Source organism: Heptranchias perlo, chromosome 3 (genome assembly GCF_035084215.1).
Source record: "Heptranchias perlo isolate sHepPer1 chromosome 3, sHepPer1.hap1, whole genome shotgun sequence".
Lineage (NCBI taxonomy): Eukaryota > Metazoa > Chordata > Chondrichthyes > Hexanchiformes > Hexanchidae > Heptranchias > Heptranchias perlo.
Window position 1 is genome coordinate 93347695 of NC_090327.1, and position 20523 is coordinate 93368217.

Genomic DNA, 20523 nt, shown 5'->3' on the forward strand with positions numbered 1-20523 from the left:
GTAGGCGACTACATGTTACATCACCTATCTGCAATCTCATTATGTCGCTTTCCTTTGGAGTACTCAACATATGGTTTCTCCAAATTTTAAACAAACCAGGCTATACTTCTACAGTGTGTCAAGGATGTGAAATGAAGGATAATTGGGCTTCATATTAAATGTGTTGCAGTTATTTTTCACTCGCTACATACATATACCATTAGCTACTCGTAACCTAGAAACTACAAACCTTGTAACTGAAGTGTGACAATATAAAATATACTTCCAATTGGAACCGTTATACTGCAGATCTGGCTATTTTCTGCCATTTAGCTGGGTAATAAATGTTATAATCAGGATGTACCTATTACAAAGATTCATATTCCTCTACAATACTTTACAGGCGGTAATCCTTATCTATAGGGAATATAAAAAATTATTTACAAAATAACAGTCATTCTCACACATTTTGCTGGGCCTGGTTTTAGAGCAATATTGGCAGAAAATTGTCTGGTCACCCTTTTAGTCAGGTTTGGTGAGGAGTCTAAGACAGAACTAAGTTAAAGGGGGGGGGGGGGAGGTAATATTTGAAAAACTCATTCCAAATGAATTTCCCTTAGTTTCTGCTTAAAGCTTAAAAGGAGAAAAAAAAGCTGATGCATTACTTAACAAAATGGGGAGAATAATAGTCAAACTGGTACACATTTCCTTTTAAGACCACTGAACCATTATAAGATGATGTTAATATTTAATTTACTGGAATGATATTCTCAACCACTGGCAAGCTCTTACAGTCAGGTAAAATGTTCAAGCTGGAAGAAAAACAAATAGACTAACATATGATCACCAAATTCATATTTATTTTCATTCAATTTATATAAACAGGGGTAACCTGAAACTCAATATCTGTTTCAGACACATGAAAACTCACTTTATGGAAATAGTCAGCTTCAGTCTTGCTTTTCAGAATGGTATTTTGTTGGATTTGAACACCTTATTGAGCTACAGCACACCCAATTAGGATCTCAGCTATTGTGACCTTGAAGAGCTTCAGCCATGAATAATTTGCCCATACTCTGTGACGTGAACTCCTTGATCTGCTGGCAGTAGGTGTTGATTTGTCCTGTTAAGTTGAGAGAGGGAGAAAAAAAATTTAAGACTGTGGGAACTTGCTGATCAAAAATACAGCCTGAAAATGTAAAAGCAGAATTCAAAGGACAATAGTTCACACAATTATATACTGCAAAGAAAAGCGTAATTTTCTTCTGTCGATATTTAATATGCACATCTCTTTCATACTTTTTTTAGTGCTTTAATGCTTGCATGCAAGCTAACCAATCACCATAGGTTACAATACAACCCCTACTGTATAATCACAGTGCCAACCACATTGGCTGTGAAGCGGCCAGTGTCAAAGCAATTATTACACAACGCTAATAAAAGAGGCCTTTCTGAAAACCTCTCATTTTCTCCACAATTCCATGCTAATGTAATCATGAGAACTTATGATTGCAAAGGTCTAAGAATCTGTATCAAACGGGCAATGGTCTGCTGTTTACCAATCATATTACCACTGATATGTACATGGCACAGTATACCTAAAATGTTGCCGCTCATTTAAACAGAAACTCTGGAGTACAATTTAAGCAAAAGGGATTTAGACTTCAATCTCAGTGCCAGGATCAATGACCTTTGCTGCTCTAACTTGACTACTTTTTGCTGAATGGCAGCAAAGACTCTGCCAAAGGATTGGTAAGTAAAGCCCCCAACTGTTCCTAAGGGATTCTGCAGTATTTCAGCTCTTCCTGAGTCAGCAGCCCACTGCCCAATTTGAATCAATACTGTGTATACTCACCCAATTTAGACTAAATCAACAGAACTACCACAAAGTCTTACTGAATATGTTCCAAAATCTGGTATGGTAATCCCTTTCCTCTCCTTTCTAGAATGCTCCTGTAGGACATAGCTATTAAGAAGAATTTCCATCTGGAAGTTTGCAAGTAACCAATGAAAGAGGCACCTCCCAAGGATTCAATTCAGACACCACTTGCATCAATCAAGAGGTGGAAATGGTCGAGGCCTCTTTTCTTTTGGAAGCACTTTTGGCAGTATCTGGACGGATCTGGGGGAGAAGGCCAAGAGGTCTGTCATGGCTGTTTTGGCCATTTTCTAAGTTGATTTGCTTGTCTTTGACTTTTCTGGGAAGCAACTGAAAGTTGTGCTCTGTAAAAAGCTTTCTCCCAAATTTTTTAAGCCAGAATTTGTTATAAATTTTACAGTTCTGAAACAAATACAAAATGGATCACAACAATAAGAGGAAGAGAATCAGAAGGCACAGCGAAACAACATGTAAGGTTTTAAAGAATGTCTTTTCCTACAATTTGATTGGGGGGGGGGTGGGGGAGGCAGAAATATTATTTAAATTGAAAGTGTTTTCCTTTGTACTTAGCTACTTTCCCTGTTACCTAACTCAATCTTCTCTTACCCATAAGTTTTTATATATACACTAATGTATGGGGAGGGAACGGTAATACTTAAGGGGAGGCCTGTACCACAAAGGAAAAGTGTTACTGTGATGGGGGAGAAGAACAAAAAAACAAGAAGTAGAGGGGAAAATGAGAGGGGGGAAAAGCTATATACTAATTTATACTCATGCCAGAAATCCATAAGTTTGCAGAATTGGAAACATGTGTTAAAGGAAAAGTGCAAAATAACAGGAATGAGAGATCTGGTTAAACTAGGACATTAACTGGAAAATGTAGGTGTCAACAGAAGGGATAAGTACATCATAGCAGGTAGAGGAGCATCAACATATTACAAGACATTGCATCCACATAAAAAATTCTACAAAACCCTTGTCTGATGCAGTTGAGACATTATGGATTCAGATCAAATAAAGGTAAAAATTGGACAAGAGAAGGCCAACATGGAAATGGTTTGCAGAAAACAAAGACCTGAACATTAATCATTGTTAGGGGTGGGAGGGGGGGGGGGTTGTACATGTTCCTAGAGATAGTACAGGGTTTATTCATTACCTCGTTTGTCCAACTAACAAGGTCAGTACCAATTCTGGATCTAATCTTTAGATGATGATCCAGGCATTATACAAAAGTAAGCAAAGCATCTAGAATCCAGAGATCATTATATTAGAACTGCAATGTTGATGAGAGAATGCAAATAAGACGACATCAAAAAATTTGTTCATTCGAACAGCAGACTTCAAAAGTAATTCAAAATCTGTTTTTTTTAAAAAAAAGGTTGACTGGAACACAATCATGGTTGGGAAAAGTACAACGGAAGAGTGGAAATGTTGGTGAGGCTGCAATCAAAATTAATTCCTGCTGGACTTTCAGTAATGCTGTGATCCAGAGAGCTGCTTAAGGCAAGAGCTCTGGACCCTGGCACAAAATTCAGCCTTATATCACCTCCATAAAGCTGAGAAAATTGACAAAATATGAAAATCACAATCTCCTCCATGTTGCAGCTAAAGAAAGTCACTAGACAACAGGTACGTTCCCAAATCTCAATCAACAACCCATAGCATGGTATTTCCCTCCCTTCACCAACCACAAATACAACACAGCACAAGACTGCCTAGAGAAACCTTGGTGGAAATAGAATTGCCCAAATTTCATTATAATGAACAAAGTGCATCAATAATCGATAAACCTTGTTTTATTACCTCAGAAAACAAACTCTAAAATCTACTATGAACCATGCCAGCCCATGATTTGTACCATTTGAATTTTTGTTAAACATCTATTATGATGCTTTTTAATAAAGACACTACTTCTTCCCTCTCCATGGGCTAGATACTGACCACCTAGTTCTGGAAATTGGGTCTAAGACCAGTCATGACTGATCAAATGAAAGTCTCTTTTGTCTACTGGTGATAGGGATTCTATGTGAAATGACAATGGGTAGTCTCAATCCAGCTCTCATTGGCCATAGGTCCACAGCACAAAATTGACCCTAATTCTCTACTAATTGGCACTAACTTATTAATCTCATTCAGAAAAAACATACAATGGCTGGTGGGAGAATTGTAAAAATGTCACACTGGTGCAGCAGAGGGTGCTCTTCTGAAACAAAAAGTAGAAAATGCTGGAAAAACTCCAAGTCAGTCAGCCTTCCTAGAGAACAGATTAACATTTCAGGTGTAGACTCTTAGTCAGAACTGATGCTCTTCTGAAGTTGGGGCAGAATAAAAAAGCTCTACTGTGCACCTAACCGTACTACACTTGACCTGGAAGTGTTCGATATTCAGTTATCTCCCTTTCTTCCCCTCAATCTCTAACCTGCAACAAGCAGCGTTTCAAGCCTTGGAGGTGGCTGAGGTGGTTTGAATAACTTGGTAGGATCTTCCTCTGGCAATGGTGTCTCTCCACGGCTCTGTCGTTGGGTATTTTCCAGCTGACGTCTGTGGAGATACTACAAAGAAATTGTCAGTTGAAAGTATGTTGCTAATTCAAGGTTTTCAGATAACTTAGTTGCTTTAGACAATACTTTTTATTTTTCATCTGGGGATAAGGTATAGGGGAAGGAGGAAGGAGATTCTTAATCGCCTATCTTCACTTTTTCCAAAAGGATATATAAAATGTCTGATTAGCAGCTCCATCTGCCACTGACAAATATTTATTTGTTAGCTGTGTAAATTATTCTTAAGTTACATTCACCCTTTAATAACTATCCACATCCTTGTTACAAGTTAATATATTCTCTCAGGTAGAATGCGACTGGTCACCTCCATAAGTAGTCTGAACGTCTTACACTTACGGGTGCCCATATTGCCCCATATCTAACTATATGACAGTGTAACCCAGAAGATGTAACAATAGACCCTTCCCATTGTGATCTAAACTGCATATTTGCGTCTTTGCATGTGGCCCCTTCAATCTTTTCAAGGGTGGATCAAGAAAACACTTAGTAAGACATGGCCAGATACGAATGGTTAAGCCATTTTATTTTTCAGACATCAAGTAAATCTACAGAGCAACAGTTATGATGGGATTTACTTAATTCTATCAGTACAATTTGTCTATGAATAATAATACAAAATAATGAACACGCTACACTTCTCCTTGTCAGTGAGTCACGTCACTTGACTTAAAATAATTTCTAACTACCTCCCTGCATCCTAACCTTCTGAGTCTGGCAAAAGCCTGCCCTATCAGCGTTTTGTTTAAAAACCCTACTATCAGTACATGTTTCTGTCCTATCTTATCTCCCTGTGTTCATAACCAGAGGGGAGGGCCTATGCCAGGCAACCTCCACTGGGCGCACCGTACGGGTACTTCCCAACACAATGGGTGTAAGGTGTTACTGAGACATGCTAACAAGTTACTTAATGCCTTTGGGGAAACAATTTCAATGCCTAGCTCATTCACATTGTAACCACCTTCCATCTCAGTGTTTTTTGTTAAACTTATAGGAATGCACTTTGCTTTAAAAGCACAACATTTAACTCTTCTCCAAATCCTTTCTATGGAAAAATGGTCAAAAATACCAAAATGTGACAAACTTGCTCCTGCAAACAAATGAGCCACTGCTGCTGTAAAAATGTTTAGAACCAAAAGAACCTCCCTCCACTCTATGCAACAGATAATAGCATTTTAGAATAATAAAACTACAAATTTTGAAGATTAAATTTAGGAGGGTAACAGTTATTAGGGACTAAAAAAAACCTTATTTCTAAACTACAATGCACATTTTTTTTTACACCTACAAAATACAATTTTTTTTTTACACATCAAAAGGTTAATGTTGCTCATGAATTATGCTCATCTCAAGTTAATACACAGGAACAAAATTCATAGATGTGTACCCTTAAGATGCAATTATATTCATAGCATCAACACTGACAACTTTCAAATGGCTGCCAAATACCTAAGCTTTGACTCAGCACATAGAGGAATACTGACCTTTCCCAGAGGGAGGAGAGGAGGCCAACAGAGCACACCGTGTCAAAAAGAAACAGAAAAATCGAGAAAAGAAAAATACTAGGCTAACAAAAAGGATGTTTTTCGGTTTTTAAGCATTAAATCCAAAGGGTGTGAAATCATTTCCCCCAAGTTAAGAATAACCAGCATGATATAAGCATTGGGCAGTTGTAAAGTCTGTGGCTACCACAGTTCGAAGTGATACCATGCTGATAGTATTTCTTTATTCTAAACTTTGCCAATACAGGGAAGTTGCAGCTTTAATTCTACTTACTTGCTGTTTCTGTTGTTGCTGTTTAGTTACATTCCTCATGTAAGTATTATATTTAATAATATCTTGGCTCATTTCATCCACTCTGTCCATTAATAGCTGGAGGTTCTTCTCTAGGTGATTTCTGTAAGACACATATTATGAAATATGAAAAATAAAGAAAAAAATTCTGTACATTGTATACATTATGCAAAAAAACACAACCATTCTGCATTCTCTCAAATAAAATACATTTGTACTCAATTTTAGAACAATCACTGTAATGAGTGAAAGCCGTTTGCCTCAGTGGACCAAACTGTAGAAACTCCAGTAGGGAAAAGATACCACCAGTGTTGCTTCTGGCTCACCAGGTGATGTAGGCAACACAATCAGTCAGAAATGGCCAGCTACTACAAATAGCTCAACTACTGATAATAACATGTCCGGAACTCATCAATGGGCAGTCTGACTACAGCTATACTGCCTATACTATACCGGATGCTGGTCATTTGTGATTCATTGTGTTGCTTACCCCACACCAGTTGAGCCAAAAAGCAACACTGGTGATTTCTTATCCCTACTGGAGCTTCTACTAAGTCAATACTGTCTTGCTCCAGGCCAGAAATCCTGCCAAAGGATGGGAGGATTGAAAGTTGCATACCCTGTGCCTCCAACCACTTTCAGCAACCCAGCTAGTGAAGCCAGAAAATTCAAGCTGCTTTTGCTATGCAAAGAACCCAAATATACAACCCGAACTATACAGCTAAAAAGTAATTTTAGATTGTCATTAGAAATGCTTTAATGAGTTTTTCAAATATTGATAGCATCAATTTATACAACCAAAAAAGTAGTTTTATTGAACTGCACTACTGCAAAGGTATGAAGTAAAATTAATTTAAGACCCATGCACCTAACCCAACAGAGTCGTGTAAAATAAACAACATGCTGGAATTACACAGGTCAGTAAAGAGAAAAGACATATTATGACATTTGGGGTTGCAGCTATCACAGTTGTCATCTAATTTACCTAAGTGGGTAGAGTGTGCCATAGGAGTATAGTCAATAGATCATAATCTGCATAACCAAATCAAGTCTAACAAGATTTCTGCATGAATTCACAATAGTTACAGATGAGGAAAGCCATTCCATCCATCTAATCATCCATCCAGAAAGATCCTCAAGTCCCTCATTGTAGGATCCAATTGTTTCTTATCTGTGCACCCTTGTCCTACTCTCAGTCACCAAGGCTCTGATATTAAACAGGGGGCAGGAAGGGTATGGGGCAGCCCGGTAGTGGGCAAAGAATCCGGCAAGGCCGGGGACATGGAGGCCCTGCTGATCTTAATGGCAGGGGCGCATTTAAATAATTCTGTGCAGACTCCTGCCCAACAGCCAGCCAGATTGACTGCCTGGCCGGTGGGGGCAGGAGTTCGCGGCCAGGGACCTGTGGGTACGGTCCCCGGCAGTCAGATGGGGAGGGGGGAGCCCGCCGCTGGCTGCGCCCCCGAGGGGGGAGCCCGCCGCTGGCTGCGCCCCCGAGGGGGGAGCCCACTGATGGCCCTGATCGCGAGGGGGGAGCCCACTGATGGCCCTGATCGCGAGGGAGGAGGTCTGGGCTAGGGAGGCTAACGGCTTCCTTGTGAGATCTGGGGGGAGAACGCCTGCTCCACCTGTCCCACAGGGAACTTAAAACCAGGCAAAGTTCTAAAACTTACCTGGGCCTCTTCTGGCCAATCGGCTCCTCGCATCATGTTGCTGCTGCCCAGCAACAGTCAGCACAGGACTCCCCTTGTTGTGGTAAAAAATAAGTTTTGCATGTTAAATAGGCCCCCGCCCGCTTTTAGCAGGAGCCTCGTCCAGGGTCTGAATCGTCGGGAATGGAGATGGGTTGTTCGATTTCGATATTTAATCACCCACCCCCACCAATCCAAACTGGGCCTAAGATCGAAGCCCAAGTTTCTCCAGTCTTTCCTCCTAACTCAACACTGTTGACACTAGGGATCAGCCTCATGGCTTTTCTTTGCACTGCCTTTAGCCCTTGAATGTTTTCCCTGTGCCTTGGCAATTAGAATTGGATACAGTACTCAAGGTAGAGTCTGTTCAGAGCACTATAGGTTTGTCACACCTCCTGACTTGTAATCTCGGGGCATCTCATGGTGTGTTCCGTTCGTTAAGACTTTTTTCTGCACCCTTCAGCTCAAGACTTTTTGCGGCGTAACTTGCTGGAAATGCAAGCTGATAACGTGTGGCAAGAGCAACGGGGCCTTTGTGAATTATGGGGCCAACCGTGTACCTCCTTAACCAATGAGATTTAACAATTGCGAAAGAAACAGAGGAACGACTGAGAAGGGTGAATTTGTGTCAAATCAGTGTACAGAAAGAAAAATGGAGGGGGAAAGAAAGTTTGGATTAAGAGAGGAAAAAAAACTAAGGAATAGTAAGAAAAAAATGTAAAAATTTTAAATTTGACATTTTTAAAATCTCTAACAATTTATCACCCGTAGGAATGAGACTCCACATTGTTCAATTTTTGGATCAGAGGGGTTGATTGGCACTGCATTAACAATTATCACTGTTAAAAAGATACTTACGCTAATTACCAGACTTTAACTTTCATGGGCAAGTTTAATGGGCATTAATGTGAAAATCCAACAAATTCTTAAAAATAACAGGGAGGCTAAGGGTGAGATGCTGTTTGTGGGAAGCAAATGGCGGAGCAAATGGCAAGTTGTGGAGATTCACAACTCACGGCATATCTCTTAATCCCCTGAACTTGCTGACCGATTTGCACATTAATAATGGTGTGTGTCATTAACACGCTGTTATTTTTCCTGCGAGATCCGGCTCCTCCTGTCTTGGTTTTGTAGTTCAACAATGTGTTGGCTTTGTTAATTGCTGCTCTGCATTGGTTGGACATGTTGAGCATTCAGTCACCATTGACCAGAAACTTAACTGGACCAGCCATATAAATACTGTGGCTACGAGAGCAGGTCAGAGGCTGGGTATTCTGCGGCGAGTGACTCACCTCCTGACTCCCCAAAGCCTTTCCACCATCTGCAAGGCACAAGTCAGGAGTGTGATGGAATACTCTCCACTTGCCTGGATGAGTGCAGCTCCAACAACACTCAAGAAGCTCGACACCATCCAAGATAAAGCAGCCCGCTTGATTGGCACCCCATCCACCACCCTAAACATTCACTCCCTTCACCACCAGCGCACAGTGGCTGCAGTGTGCACCATCCACAGGATGCACTGCAGCAACTCGCCAAGGCTTCTTCGACAGCACCTCCCAAACCCGCGACCTCTACCACCTAGAAGGACAAGGGCAGCAGGCGCATGGGAACAACACCACCTGCACGTTCCCCTCCAAGTCACACACCATCCCGACTTGGAAATATATCGCCGTTCCTTCATTGTCGCTGGGTCAAAATCATGGAACTCCCTTCCTAACAGCACTGTGGGAGAACCGTCACCACACGGACTGCAGCGGTTCAAGAAGGCGGCTCACCACCACCTTCTCGAGGGCAATTAGAGATGGGCAATAAATGCTGGCCTCACCAGCGACGCCCACATCCCGTGAACGAATAAAAAAAGTCTACTAACACTCCTAAATTTTGTTCAGCTTCTTCCTTAGCTATTGCAATACAATTCATTAAGTATGTGTGTCACCTACTTTTCCTTTGCACTTAATGTTATTAAATTTTACCAATAGTTCTGTCCACTTACATAATTTGTCCAACTCATTTTGTAGTTCCCGAGCAAACTCGTCAGAATCAAGTATTACTCCTAGTCTGGTATCATCTGCAAATCTGACCAATTTGAATTGAGTTTCTTAATCAGTGGTGATCTGAACACCAAGTCCTGGGGCACCACACTCAGTATTTTTCCCATCCCACCATAACTCCTCTAACAAATACTCATCACTTTCTACCCTTCATATCCATTCGCAGGGTTTACCCTGAATCTGCAGTGTTAAACTAACAGCCTTGTGTGTGCAAGCTGGTCAAGTGCCTTTTGGAAGTCTCAGTACACTATGTTGCAGGGCTTTCCATGATTCACTTGCAATGCTAATTCCTCAAAGCAGTCAAGGAGGTTACCCATCTGAGTCCAAGTTGACTGCTGTTTGTTGGGTTATTATTGAAGAGAATCTTCAAGTTTACTCCTGATAATCAATTCCATTATTTTGCCCAAAATGGAAGAGCAACTAATGGGTTTATAGTTGCCTGTCTCTGATTTGTCACTCTTTTTGATTATAGGAATCACACTGGCCTGTTTCCAATCCAATGTCCGCTGATTCCCTCAAAGTGGCCGTCAGGTGTCTCTCAAATCTGTCGCTCAAAAAACTTCTTCCTAGTCTCTTTCAGCACTCCAGGATACAGAAGAAATATCTTCTTTCCTTGGCAATTTACTTGTTTTGAGCTTGTTTAGGACTTCCATCTCATTTATATAATTTGAGCAGGACATGATGCTCATGTCAGTCCCTTTGAATAACTCGAGGACGTAATCATTCAGAAAATTTACTATTTTATACTCAGTTTCAAGTCTGTCTGCATCTTTTATGGTTTTCACCTCTTCCTTAACTGCGCTCTTACTGTTGTAGTACCGAATGTTTAGCTGTTGTGTTTAGCCTTAGCTTCTATAATTTTTCCTACATCTCTCTTTGCCTCTCTGATCGCCTTCCGCATTTTCTTATATTTATCCCAGTGAACCGTTTCCTGTTCTTGCTGCAGGATTTGTACATTACATTTTCTGTCTTTATGTCACTTTTAATTTATATGTTAATCCATTTAAGGTCATGTTTGTTTAGTCTGAACTCGTTACTTCTTGGCATTCATTTATCATGCATGCTCAGCATTGTTCCTTTAAAGGTTTTCTACTTAACCTCTACTGAAGTGTTGTTAAAGAACCTCCCCCAATCTAATTGCTTTAGTAGCTCCCTCATTTCATTAAAGTTAGCCCTTTTAAATTTATATACCTGGCTCCTGGTCGTGGATATTTTGGACTTCCAGAGCATATTATCATCTGTGAAATGCTACAACTTCCATTTCCTATACATGATCTGGGTTATTTACGAATACCAGGTCAAAATGGGCACTGCTTGTCATTGCTTTGTGGGTCATTATACAGTCTTGTATTATATTTACTGACTTTTATTCTAAATTTCTTGGATTTTCCCAATTTTTATTTGGTTGGTTTAAGTCTCCCATTAAAATAACTTTCCTGTTCTCACACTCTCTTCCTATCTCTTCATAGAGGAATTTATCCTCCTTCTCCTCCTGCTGCTGACTTGATGGTTTGAAGCATATGTCTCATATTAGCTTGGAGTTTTTTTTAAGCATTAGAGATGTTTAACTAGAGTAGTTCATTCTGTAGCTTACCCCCTTTCACAGAATCAATTTTGTTTACCATCCAGGTATCCCTGAAATATAACGGTACACATCTTTTTTTGTCTACTTTGTTCTGAACAGTCTCAATGCTTGAACGTTAGATTGAAGGGATGTACAAAATATGTGCTTACTGTTCTTTCCCAGCTGCTGTTGCAGATGTGCAGGTGAATATTTTGTTCAAAGTTGGCAACACTTCCTTTAAGCTTACACTTGATTGTTTTTATAGTAGTGCTTTTAAAAGTTACTTTGAAGTGCTGCACCAAAGCTACTGTTACAGTGCATTTAAGTTTGGGTTATTAAAGCTCTATCAAACTTTGCTATATTAATATAGCAGGTATTTTGTTTGATAATGTTCCTGTGAAGCACCTTGGGATGTTTTACTATGTTAAAGGTGCTATATAAATGCAAGTTGTTGTTGTACCTACCTCCACACTGGACTCAAAATGGGGGAGAAAATGGCACTGCACATGCTTAAATCTATTTGCAGTGCTCTGCTAACCAGCACCCAGATGCCAGTGACATTTTTAACATTACCAAAGGGCCAAATTTCTTGGTTTATGCCCATTGTGTAAAATAAATTATAAAAATGGGCTTTGGCTTTTTAACCATCCAAAAAGATTGCCATGTGTCTTTTGGTGAAGCCAAGTTATCAAGGTAGTAATTTGCATAATATAACTGACACAGGCACCTAAACAATGTCAATACATGTATACACGGAGATGCACTAATAGGGTTTTAGACTGCTAGAAATAGTTGATAGAAGATGAAAAAGAGCTAAAATTAATTCTTACAGAACAATCAAAGATGAAGACTCTTCTTGGGAAATTAAACAGAAGAAATAAATTAATCTACAAAGATCTGACATAAAACAGGTGTACTTACTTTAGATAAAGTAGGCATACTTACTTTAAATTTTAGTGTCTTCAGCCAGAATCTTAAGATTCTGATCGCACGCAATAAATATTGATTTTGTAAAAAGTACTGTGACAAACACTATTACGTCTATTTTAAACCTTATAGAATGCACAGACATACATTTTTTTCTTTAGTACTTCCAAATATTTTGATGATTAAAAGGGTTACTGAATATAATAATGCTTTGAATGATTAATGAGTTAAACATGATTGACTGCAAAATAATCCTTGAAATGCTGCAGTGCCCCAGAACTATTTAAAGTAATGCACTCCAATAGTTTCCCATGGACTCTGTCAATGCTACTACATTTTGACATATTTTCTTGTAAATCATGGGAGACTGGGACCAGGGTTCTAATCCAGCCTGTGATGAAAGTCTTTGCTGACTCTAAGAGTGCTTGGTGAAATGAGATTGGGCAGTCTCAACCTAGCTCTTACTAAAAAAGAAAGATTTGCATTTATATAGCGCCTTTCACAACCTCACGACATCCCAAAGTGCTTTACAGCCACTGAAGTACCTTTGAAGTGTAGTCACTGCTGTAATGTAGAAAATGCAACAGCCAGTTTGCACACAACAATCTCCCACAAACAGCAATGTGGTAATGGCCAGATAATCTTTTTTTTTAAAGTGATGTTGGTTAAGGGATAAATATTGGCCAGGACACCGGGGAGAACTCTCCTGCTCGTCTTCAAAGTAGTGCCATGGGATCTTTTACGTCCAGCTGAGAAGGCAGACAGGGTCCCGGTTTAACATCTCATCCAAAAGACAGCACCTCCAACAGTGCAGCACTCCCCCAGTACTGCATTGGAGCATCAAGCCTAGATTATATGCTGAAGTCTCTGGAGTGGGACTTGATTGCACAACCTTCTGATTTAGAAGTGAGAATGCTACCACTGAGTCATGGCTGACACCTTACTTACTAGCCCTAATTTGTGATTTCAAGGAAGTCATAGGATATCTACTATGGGAAGTGGAAATGTCACACTGGTGAAGTAGGTATTGCTCTTTCGAGAGTGGGGCCCGTGAACATTGTTGGAGTAGAGTAAAGAGAGCTGTATTCTGCATAGAATCATAAAATGATACAGCAATGAAGTACGCCATTCGGCCCATCGTGCCTGTGCCGGCTCTTTGAAAGAGCTATCTAATTAGACCCACTCCTCTGCTCTTTCCCCATAGCCCTGCAAATTTTTCCCCTTGAAGTATTTATCCAATTCCCTTTTGTAAGTTATTATTGAATCTGCTTCCACCACCTTTTCAGGCAGTGCATTCCAGATCATAACAACTCGTTGCATAAACTTTTTTTCCCTCATATTGCCTGTGGTTCTTTTGCCAATTACCTTTTATGTGTGTCCTCTGGTTACTGACCCTTCTGCCACTTGGCACAGTTTCTTATTTACTCTATCAAAAGCCTTCATAATTTTGAACATCTCTAACAAATCACCCTTCAACCATCTCTGCTCAAAGAACAATCCCAGCTTCTCTGGTCTATCCACATAACTGAGGTCCCATATCCCTGGTATCTTTCTAGTTTTACAAAGGTTGAGCATAACTTCCTTGCTTTTGTACTCTATGCCTCTATTTATAAAGCCAAGGATCCTGTATGCCTTTTTAACAGCCTTCTCAACTTCTCCTGCCACCTCCATTCCTGCGCCCCCTTTAAAATTGTACCATTTAGTTTATATTGCCTCTCCTCATTCTTGCTATCAAAATGAATCACTTTACATTTCTCTGTCCTGTGTCTGCCCGTTTCACCAGTCTATCTATGTCCTCCTGAACTCTTTTACTATCCTTCTCACTGTTTACTACATTTCTGAATTTCATGTCATCTGCAAACTTTGAAATGATGCCCTGTATATCCTAGTCCAGGTCATTAATATATATCAAAAAGAGCAGTGGTCGCAATACCAACCTCTGGGATACACCACTGTATACCTCCCTCCAGTCTGAAAAACAACCGTTCACCACTACTCTCTGCTTTTTGTCCCTAAGCCGAGCCAATGCCCCTTTAATCCCATGGGCTTCAATTTTGCTAACATGTTTATTATGTGTTGTGTTATCTTATCATCAAGGGACTTTTGAAAGTCCATATACACAATATCAACCGCACTACCCTCATCAACCCTCTCCGTTACTTCATAAAAGTAGTCAAATCAGGTTCGTCAATCACAATTTGCCTTTAGCAAATCCATGCTGGCTTTCATTTATTAAACCATGCTTTATCTGATCTGGAAGTGCTTGGTGTTGATACTGGATGCCAAAATAACTAAGTCCACCTAACACCCTCAACTTTCTAAGCCAAAGAAAGTTGAAAACATTATTAAATGAGTAAAGCTCGGTGCAACAAAAGTTTAACACCAAGTGTCAATGGAGAAATAGAATTCTGCAGAATATTGTGTCAAAATTCTGTGGGTAATCTGCAGGACATTACACTTACATTCTTATAAATAGGAATTCTGTAATTGTACATTTTCATTTTTAGAACATGAGGAAATGTTGCTACCTGGGACTTACTACAAAGCAACACTTTTGGGTCAGGAGCTTTAAAATGATCTATTCTGTGCTGCTTTGCTCTTGACCTGGCTGTAGGACAATTCACATCTTCTTCAGTAACTGACTACTGAATAGCAGTTGCTGTACAAAGCTTCTCCCTAGACACAAACTCTCTTGAAAACTTTAGGCGTGTCACAGCAACTGAAGCACACCTGAGCAAAAGCAAATGCCTGCCAAATGTACTATATATACACATCACATATTAGAGACAGTAGCAACCAATCAATCTTCATTAATAAATTATTCAATTTTATTTGAAGCTCCCATCCTGACAACCCCCCAAGGAAACAGTGTGGGCTAGACCATTAATACTAGGTCTACAGTTTCTAATATTCTCTTCTGAACTTAAATTCACAATATATATGGATATTTTCTCTTTCCTTCTCTACCAAACAGGCTTTTCTTCATTCAAATGCATATGTGGCAATACTGAATATTTATTTAGTGTCCAGATGAAATGTTTGCTTAAAATGCATCACAAAATTACTGAACAAGAATGAAACAATGCTTTATTCCACTTCCTTTTCTTTGAGGGTTTTAGTTCTTTCATAAAAAGTGTTTTCACTTCCACTCGGCTGGAAAGAGATAAACTAGCTGTAGGCTCCTCCAAAACAATGCAGCTCATGTTCCTGTGTAATCTTATGATTTGGTGTGTAAAATTAGTGTGCAGCAACTTTAAACTGGAATGATACTACAGGTGGCAGCCCTGCTGTACCTTGCCCAGGTGGCTATTGCTCATGCCTAGACAGTGAGCATGAGTATGCTATTCAACTACAGTGGCAGTTATACTTGAACCCAACCTCGTCCTCAACCAGGATCCTTGTGGATACATTTCCAGCAATCACAAGCAAGACCTTTCCAATTTTTCCACTCTGCTTGGCTAAAATCAGCCATCTCAGCAGAGACCAGGAAATCAAGCTTGGAACTTCCTGGTCTTATGGCGAGAAATTAGCCCATTTGATTCCCCTTCGCAGTGACCCGTTGGGGAACTTCTAACTTATTTCTTATGCCATTATTTTAAATATGGTATTGGAATATGCTGTGTTTGATTAAAACCACAAATCTACCATCTGAACACCAGGTTATTCAATGGGTTTAAAAAAAACTTAGATTTACATTGCACCTTTCATGTCTTCAAAACATCCCAAAGCACATCACAGCCAATGAAGTACTTTTGAAGTGTAGTCACTGTTGTAATGTAGGGAAATGCAGCAACAAATCTGCACACAGCAAGATACCACAAACAGCAATGAGATAAATTACCAGATAATCTGTTTTAGTGGCGTTGGATATGGGAGAATTGTTAGCTGGGACATTGGGAGAACATCCCAGCTCTTCAAATAGTACCATGATATCTTTTATGTCATGGAGAGGGCAGTATAATATCTCATCTAAACAGACAGTGCAGCACTCTCAGTGCTGAAGTGTCAGCCTGGATTATGTGAAGTCTCCGAAGTGGGGCTGGAACCCACAACCTTTTGATTCAGAGGTATAACTAATAATTTAATTATCCATTTGGCATAGGTTACATTACCGTGAAAATGCAGTGTCAAAGAAATGACATTTATCATTTGCAGGATGTAGAGTTCCAGAGTTCATTGAATGTCAGCAGCTGCACATCCACGGAATAAATAGGTCATAGGAGTAGAGATAAGTGAATATTCCAACAATTTGTTTTAGAATAAAACAGGTCATTATTTGCAGCCAATTTCTGTGCATTCTTATTCCAATGAAGGAAACCGAAATTTCACATGCTCAAGTAGTTAGGGGTTTTTCATACTTAGTAACTGAAATAGAAGGGATAAAATGGAGTTTATACATTGTACCTATTGTTTGCAACTAATAGAACAAGATGCACCAAAAAGTTAATTTGATTGACACTCACATAACTGTTGTCCATGTCCTGACCAAAGACTTATCACCTCCTTTACATAAGGCACAGTGAACTGCTAATGGTAAACAATTTATGACGGGTCACCCTTCGGTATACACTCTGGTCAAGCATCCACAGGCCTGGTGCAATTGCACTCTCTTCAATTAAAGCAAGATAAAACCATAATTGAATTGGAAAAAGATTTATTTCACATTGTTTGAAAATCCTATCTTCAAAATCAAACTACAACTTTAAAATTTCTTGAAAGGTTAATGGAACTACACATGAAATAGAAGAATGTACAGTTTTACCTCTACATTTGACATTTACTGCGATCTGGTCCACATTCCCTTATGTATGGTGTACAAAATAAATGTCGATGTTTTGTTTATAAATGGAAAAGGATTCTTTTAAAACCTTTTCATTATACCCCATGACTTTGGGTCTGAAACATAAGACCATAGAGACTGAATTGAAAAAAATATGCAACACGACATGCTTCCTGGAACATTAACACTTTTGTTCACATTCTGATTAATACATTTTCCATAATTCCTGCACAGAATACTCTTTGGATTCTTTACAGACTGCAATCAAAAATACCATAAAGTCTAAGGCTGTAACGAGTTCAAGTGGAGCACAAGCAAGAAAATGTGCAATTGTTCACAGGCAATTTCAGGAGTTTTCCTGCATCTAATTGGGACATATTACAGTGGATTTTATAAAACTGAATGTAGGCACAGAACATGTTTAAATAAAAATGAGTTGAGGTTTAAAATCAAGAAATGTAATTGGTGATTCTCTAAATTTAAAAAAATAACTCCTGAAGAACACAAGAACATAAGAAATAGGAGCAGGAGTAGGCCAATCGGCCCCTTGAGCCTGCTCCGCCATTCAATAAGATCATGGCTGATCTGATCCTAACCTCAAATCTAAAGAACACAAGAAGTAGGAACAGGACCCGGTCACTCAGCCCCTGGGCCCGCTCCGCCACCCACAGGGCTTGACCGATCCAAACTCAGCTTCATGTCCAATTTCATGCCCGCTCCCCGTAACCTCTAATTCCCTTTACTTCTAGGAAACTGTCTATTTCTGTTTTAAATTTATTTAATGATGTAGCTTCCACAGCTTCCTGGGGCAGCAAATTCCACAGACCTACTACCTTCTGAGTGAAGAAGTTTCTCCTCATCTCAGTTTTGAAAGAGCAGCCCCTTATTCTAAGATTATGCCCCCTAGTTCTAGTTTCACCCATCCTTGGGAACATCCTTACCGCATCCACCCGATCAAGCCCCTTCACAATCTTATATGTTTCAATAAGATCGCCTCTCATTCTTCTGAACTCCAATGAGTAGAGTCCCAATCTACTCAACCTCTCCTCATATGTCCACCCCTCATCCCCGGGATTAGCCGAGTGAACCTTCTTTGTACTGCCTCGAGAGCAAGTATGTCTTTTCTTAAGTATGGACACCAAAACTGTATGCAGTATTCCAGGTGCAGTCTCACCAATACCTTATATAACTGCAGCAATACCTCCCTGTTTTTATATTCTATCCCCCTAGCAATAAAAGCCAACACTCCGTTGGCCTTCTTGATCACCTGCTGCACCTGCATACTAACTTTTTGATTTTCTTGCACTGGGACCCCCAGATCCTTTTGTACTGCAGTACTTTCCAGTTTCTCGCCATTAAGATAATAACTTGCTCTCTGATTTTTCCTGCCAAAGTGCATAACCTCACATTTTCCAATATTGAAAACCTATGATTAGTGGGCATCCCTAGATCAAATTGTATTTTAAAAAAATTAACACCTACTCCTGGACTCTGCAGATACTGCTCAATGAATGGTCAATAACTCAGCTTTTCCCTCTTTATGGGAAAGTGGGGCTTCTGTTTGGTGCATCTCCACAATCAATCACAAATTCACCTTGTAGTAAGTTACAGGTGCAAATCATCACTCTGTGGCAAGTTAGTTCGAGCTCCAATACTTAACTTACCTCCGATCAAAATCTTACTTTTAATTCCTTCTATTTATCTCTACTTTATATTTTCTTACTGCCAAGGTGTCAGCCTTGGCTCAGTGATAGCACTCTCACTCGTGAGTCAAAAGGTTTAGTCCCACTCCAGAGACTTGAGCACATAAGCTAGACTACACTTTAGTGAAGTACTGAGGGAGTACTGTCGGAGGTGCCGTCCTTTGGATGAGACGTTAAACAGACTTTTATATCTGGCCAATATTTACCCCTCAACCAAAATAACAAAAAAAACACTATCTGGTCATTATCTCAATGCTGTTTATGAGACCTTGCTGTGCACAAAATGGCTGCCGTGTTTCCCTACATTACAACAATGAGTACACTTTAAAAAGGTACTTCATTGGCTGTAAAGCACTTTGGGGTGTCTTGAGGTCATGAAAACTGCTGTATAAATGCAGGTTCTTTCTTTATTAAATATTCTTACGACGTGTAGAAAAATTCTAAATCTTTCCATTCACATTGTTTATTTTCTTTCAGTTGGGTGAATTGCTCTTTTGCTAAACTGTAATGGTGATATGCATTTTGAAAGAAACAGAGTTAACGTTTCAGGTCGATAACCTTGTCAAAACAGGTCATCGACCTAAAACGTTAGCTCTGATTCTTTCTCCAAGATGCTGTCTGACTTGCTGAATATTTCTAGCATTTTCTGTTTTTATTTCAGATTTCCAGCATCTGCAGTATTTTGCTTTTGATATGCATTTTGAAGCTCTGTCAGTGTGTGGCTGTGACATTCCCATATAGTGGGAGCCTAATTTCAGCAGCATCATTGTGAAGAGGCACTCAGCAGATTCAAATGGGGAAAAGAAGGAAACCTTTGAAAAATTAAATGAATATTTTTACTTTCTGTGGAGCAATGATATATACAGGTATTTTGGTGAGGAACCCTGATATTTATTTTTTCCCCCTCAGCATCATGCACCATCCTGGTCTGACAGGGTGGATCAACCACTCTTAGGCCCCCTCCAACATCATTCTCAAAGTGGCTGCTAGATGTGCAAGATTGGCTACAGCATAACTTTCCTTCTCTGTAAGGAAGGTCTTGGCCCCCACTTCAGAATACAGCCAAGGTTGGCAACTCAGCATGTGGGGATTCTCAGTGAACCCAGATTCACTTTCATTGGACAACAATGCTCCCCAACCCACTTTAAAAGAAGTTGCACTAGACATCTTCAGATGCAAAAAAAATGCTTAATAATCTGAAATAAGACATTTCTCTCCAGAGAAGTGTTTTCTCTTATCTCTTATGGCGCACACTCACTCTTTGGCCAACAGTATAGGTAGGCAACTTTCTACAAAGAGCGCCAACAATGCTGCTCTATAACTGAATGCAACCATGTATCCCTTTTCCCATCTCTCTCCGATTTAGGGAAAGCCTAGCTTACTGACTGCTCAGTGATTAGCCCATCAATGTGGGCGTGCATCTCTTGGGAAATTGCAGCTGTTAACCTAAGTTCTTCCACTCCATCACAAAAAGTGTTCTGATACAAAATGCCCTTAAAATAACTAATGCAGAATATTACTCATGCAAATTTCAAATGGTTCATTATCAATGATGTATGCTATTGATAATGCTATCCCTGCATCAGCTGTGAGTGGA

General features: G+C 39.7%; 1 protein-coding gene across 1 annotated transcript in view; it reads right to left on the reverse strand.

The window, feature by feature from the left end:
* Positions 1–819: 819 nt before the first annotated feature.
* LOC137317410 (eukaryotic translation initiation factor 3 subunit H) overlaps positions 820–20523 on the reverse strand; it is a 160282-nt gene continuing 140578 nt past the window's right edge. The window contains exons 6-8 of the mRNA XM_067980763.1: positions 6193–6313; positions 4278–4410; positions 820–1102 (exon numbers count right to left, since the gene is read on the reverse strand). Coding sequence (XP_067836864.1) covers positions 1005–1102; positions 4278–4410; positions 6193–6313 — 352 coding nt within the window. The 3' untranslated portion in view covers positions 820–1004. The remainder of the gene's footprint in view (positions 1103–4277; positions 4411–6192; positions 6314–20523) is intronic.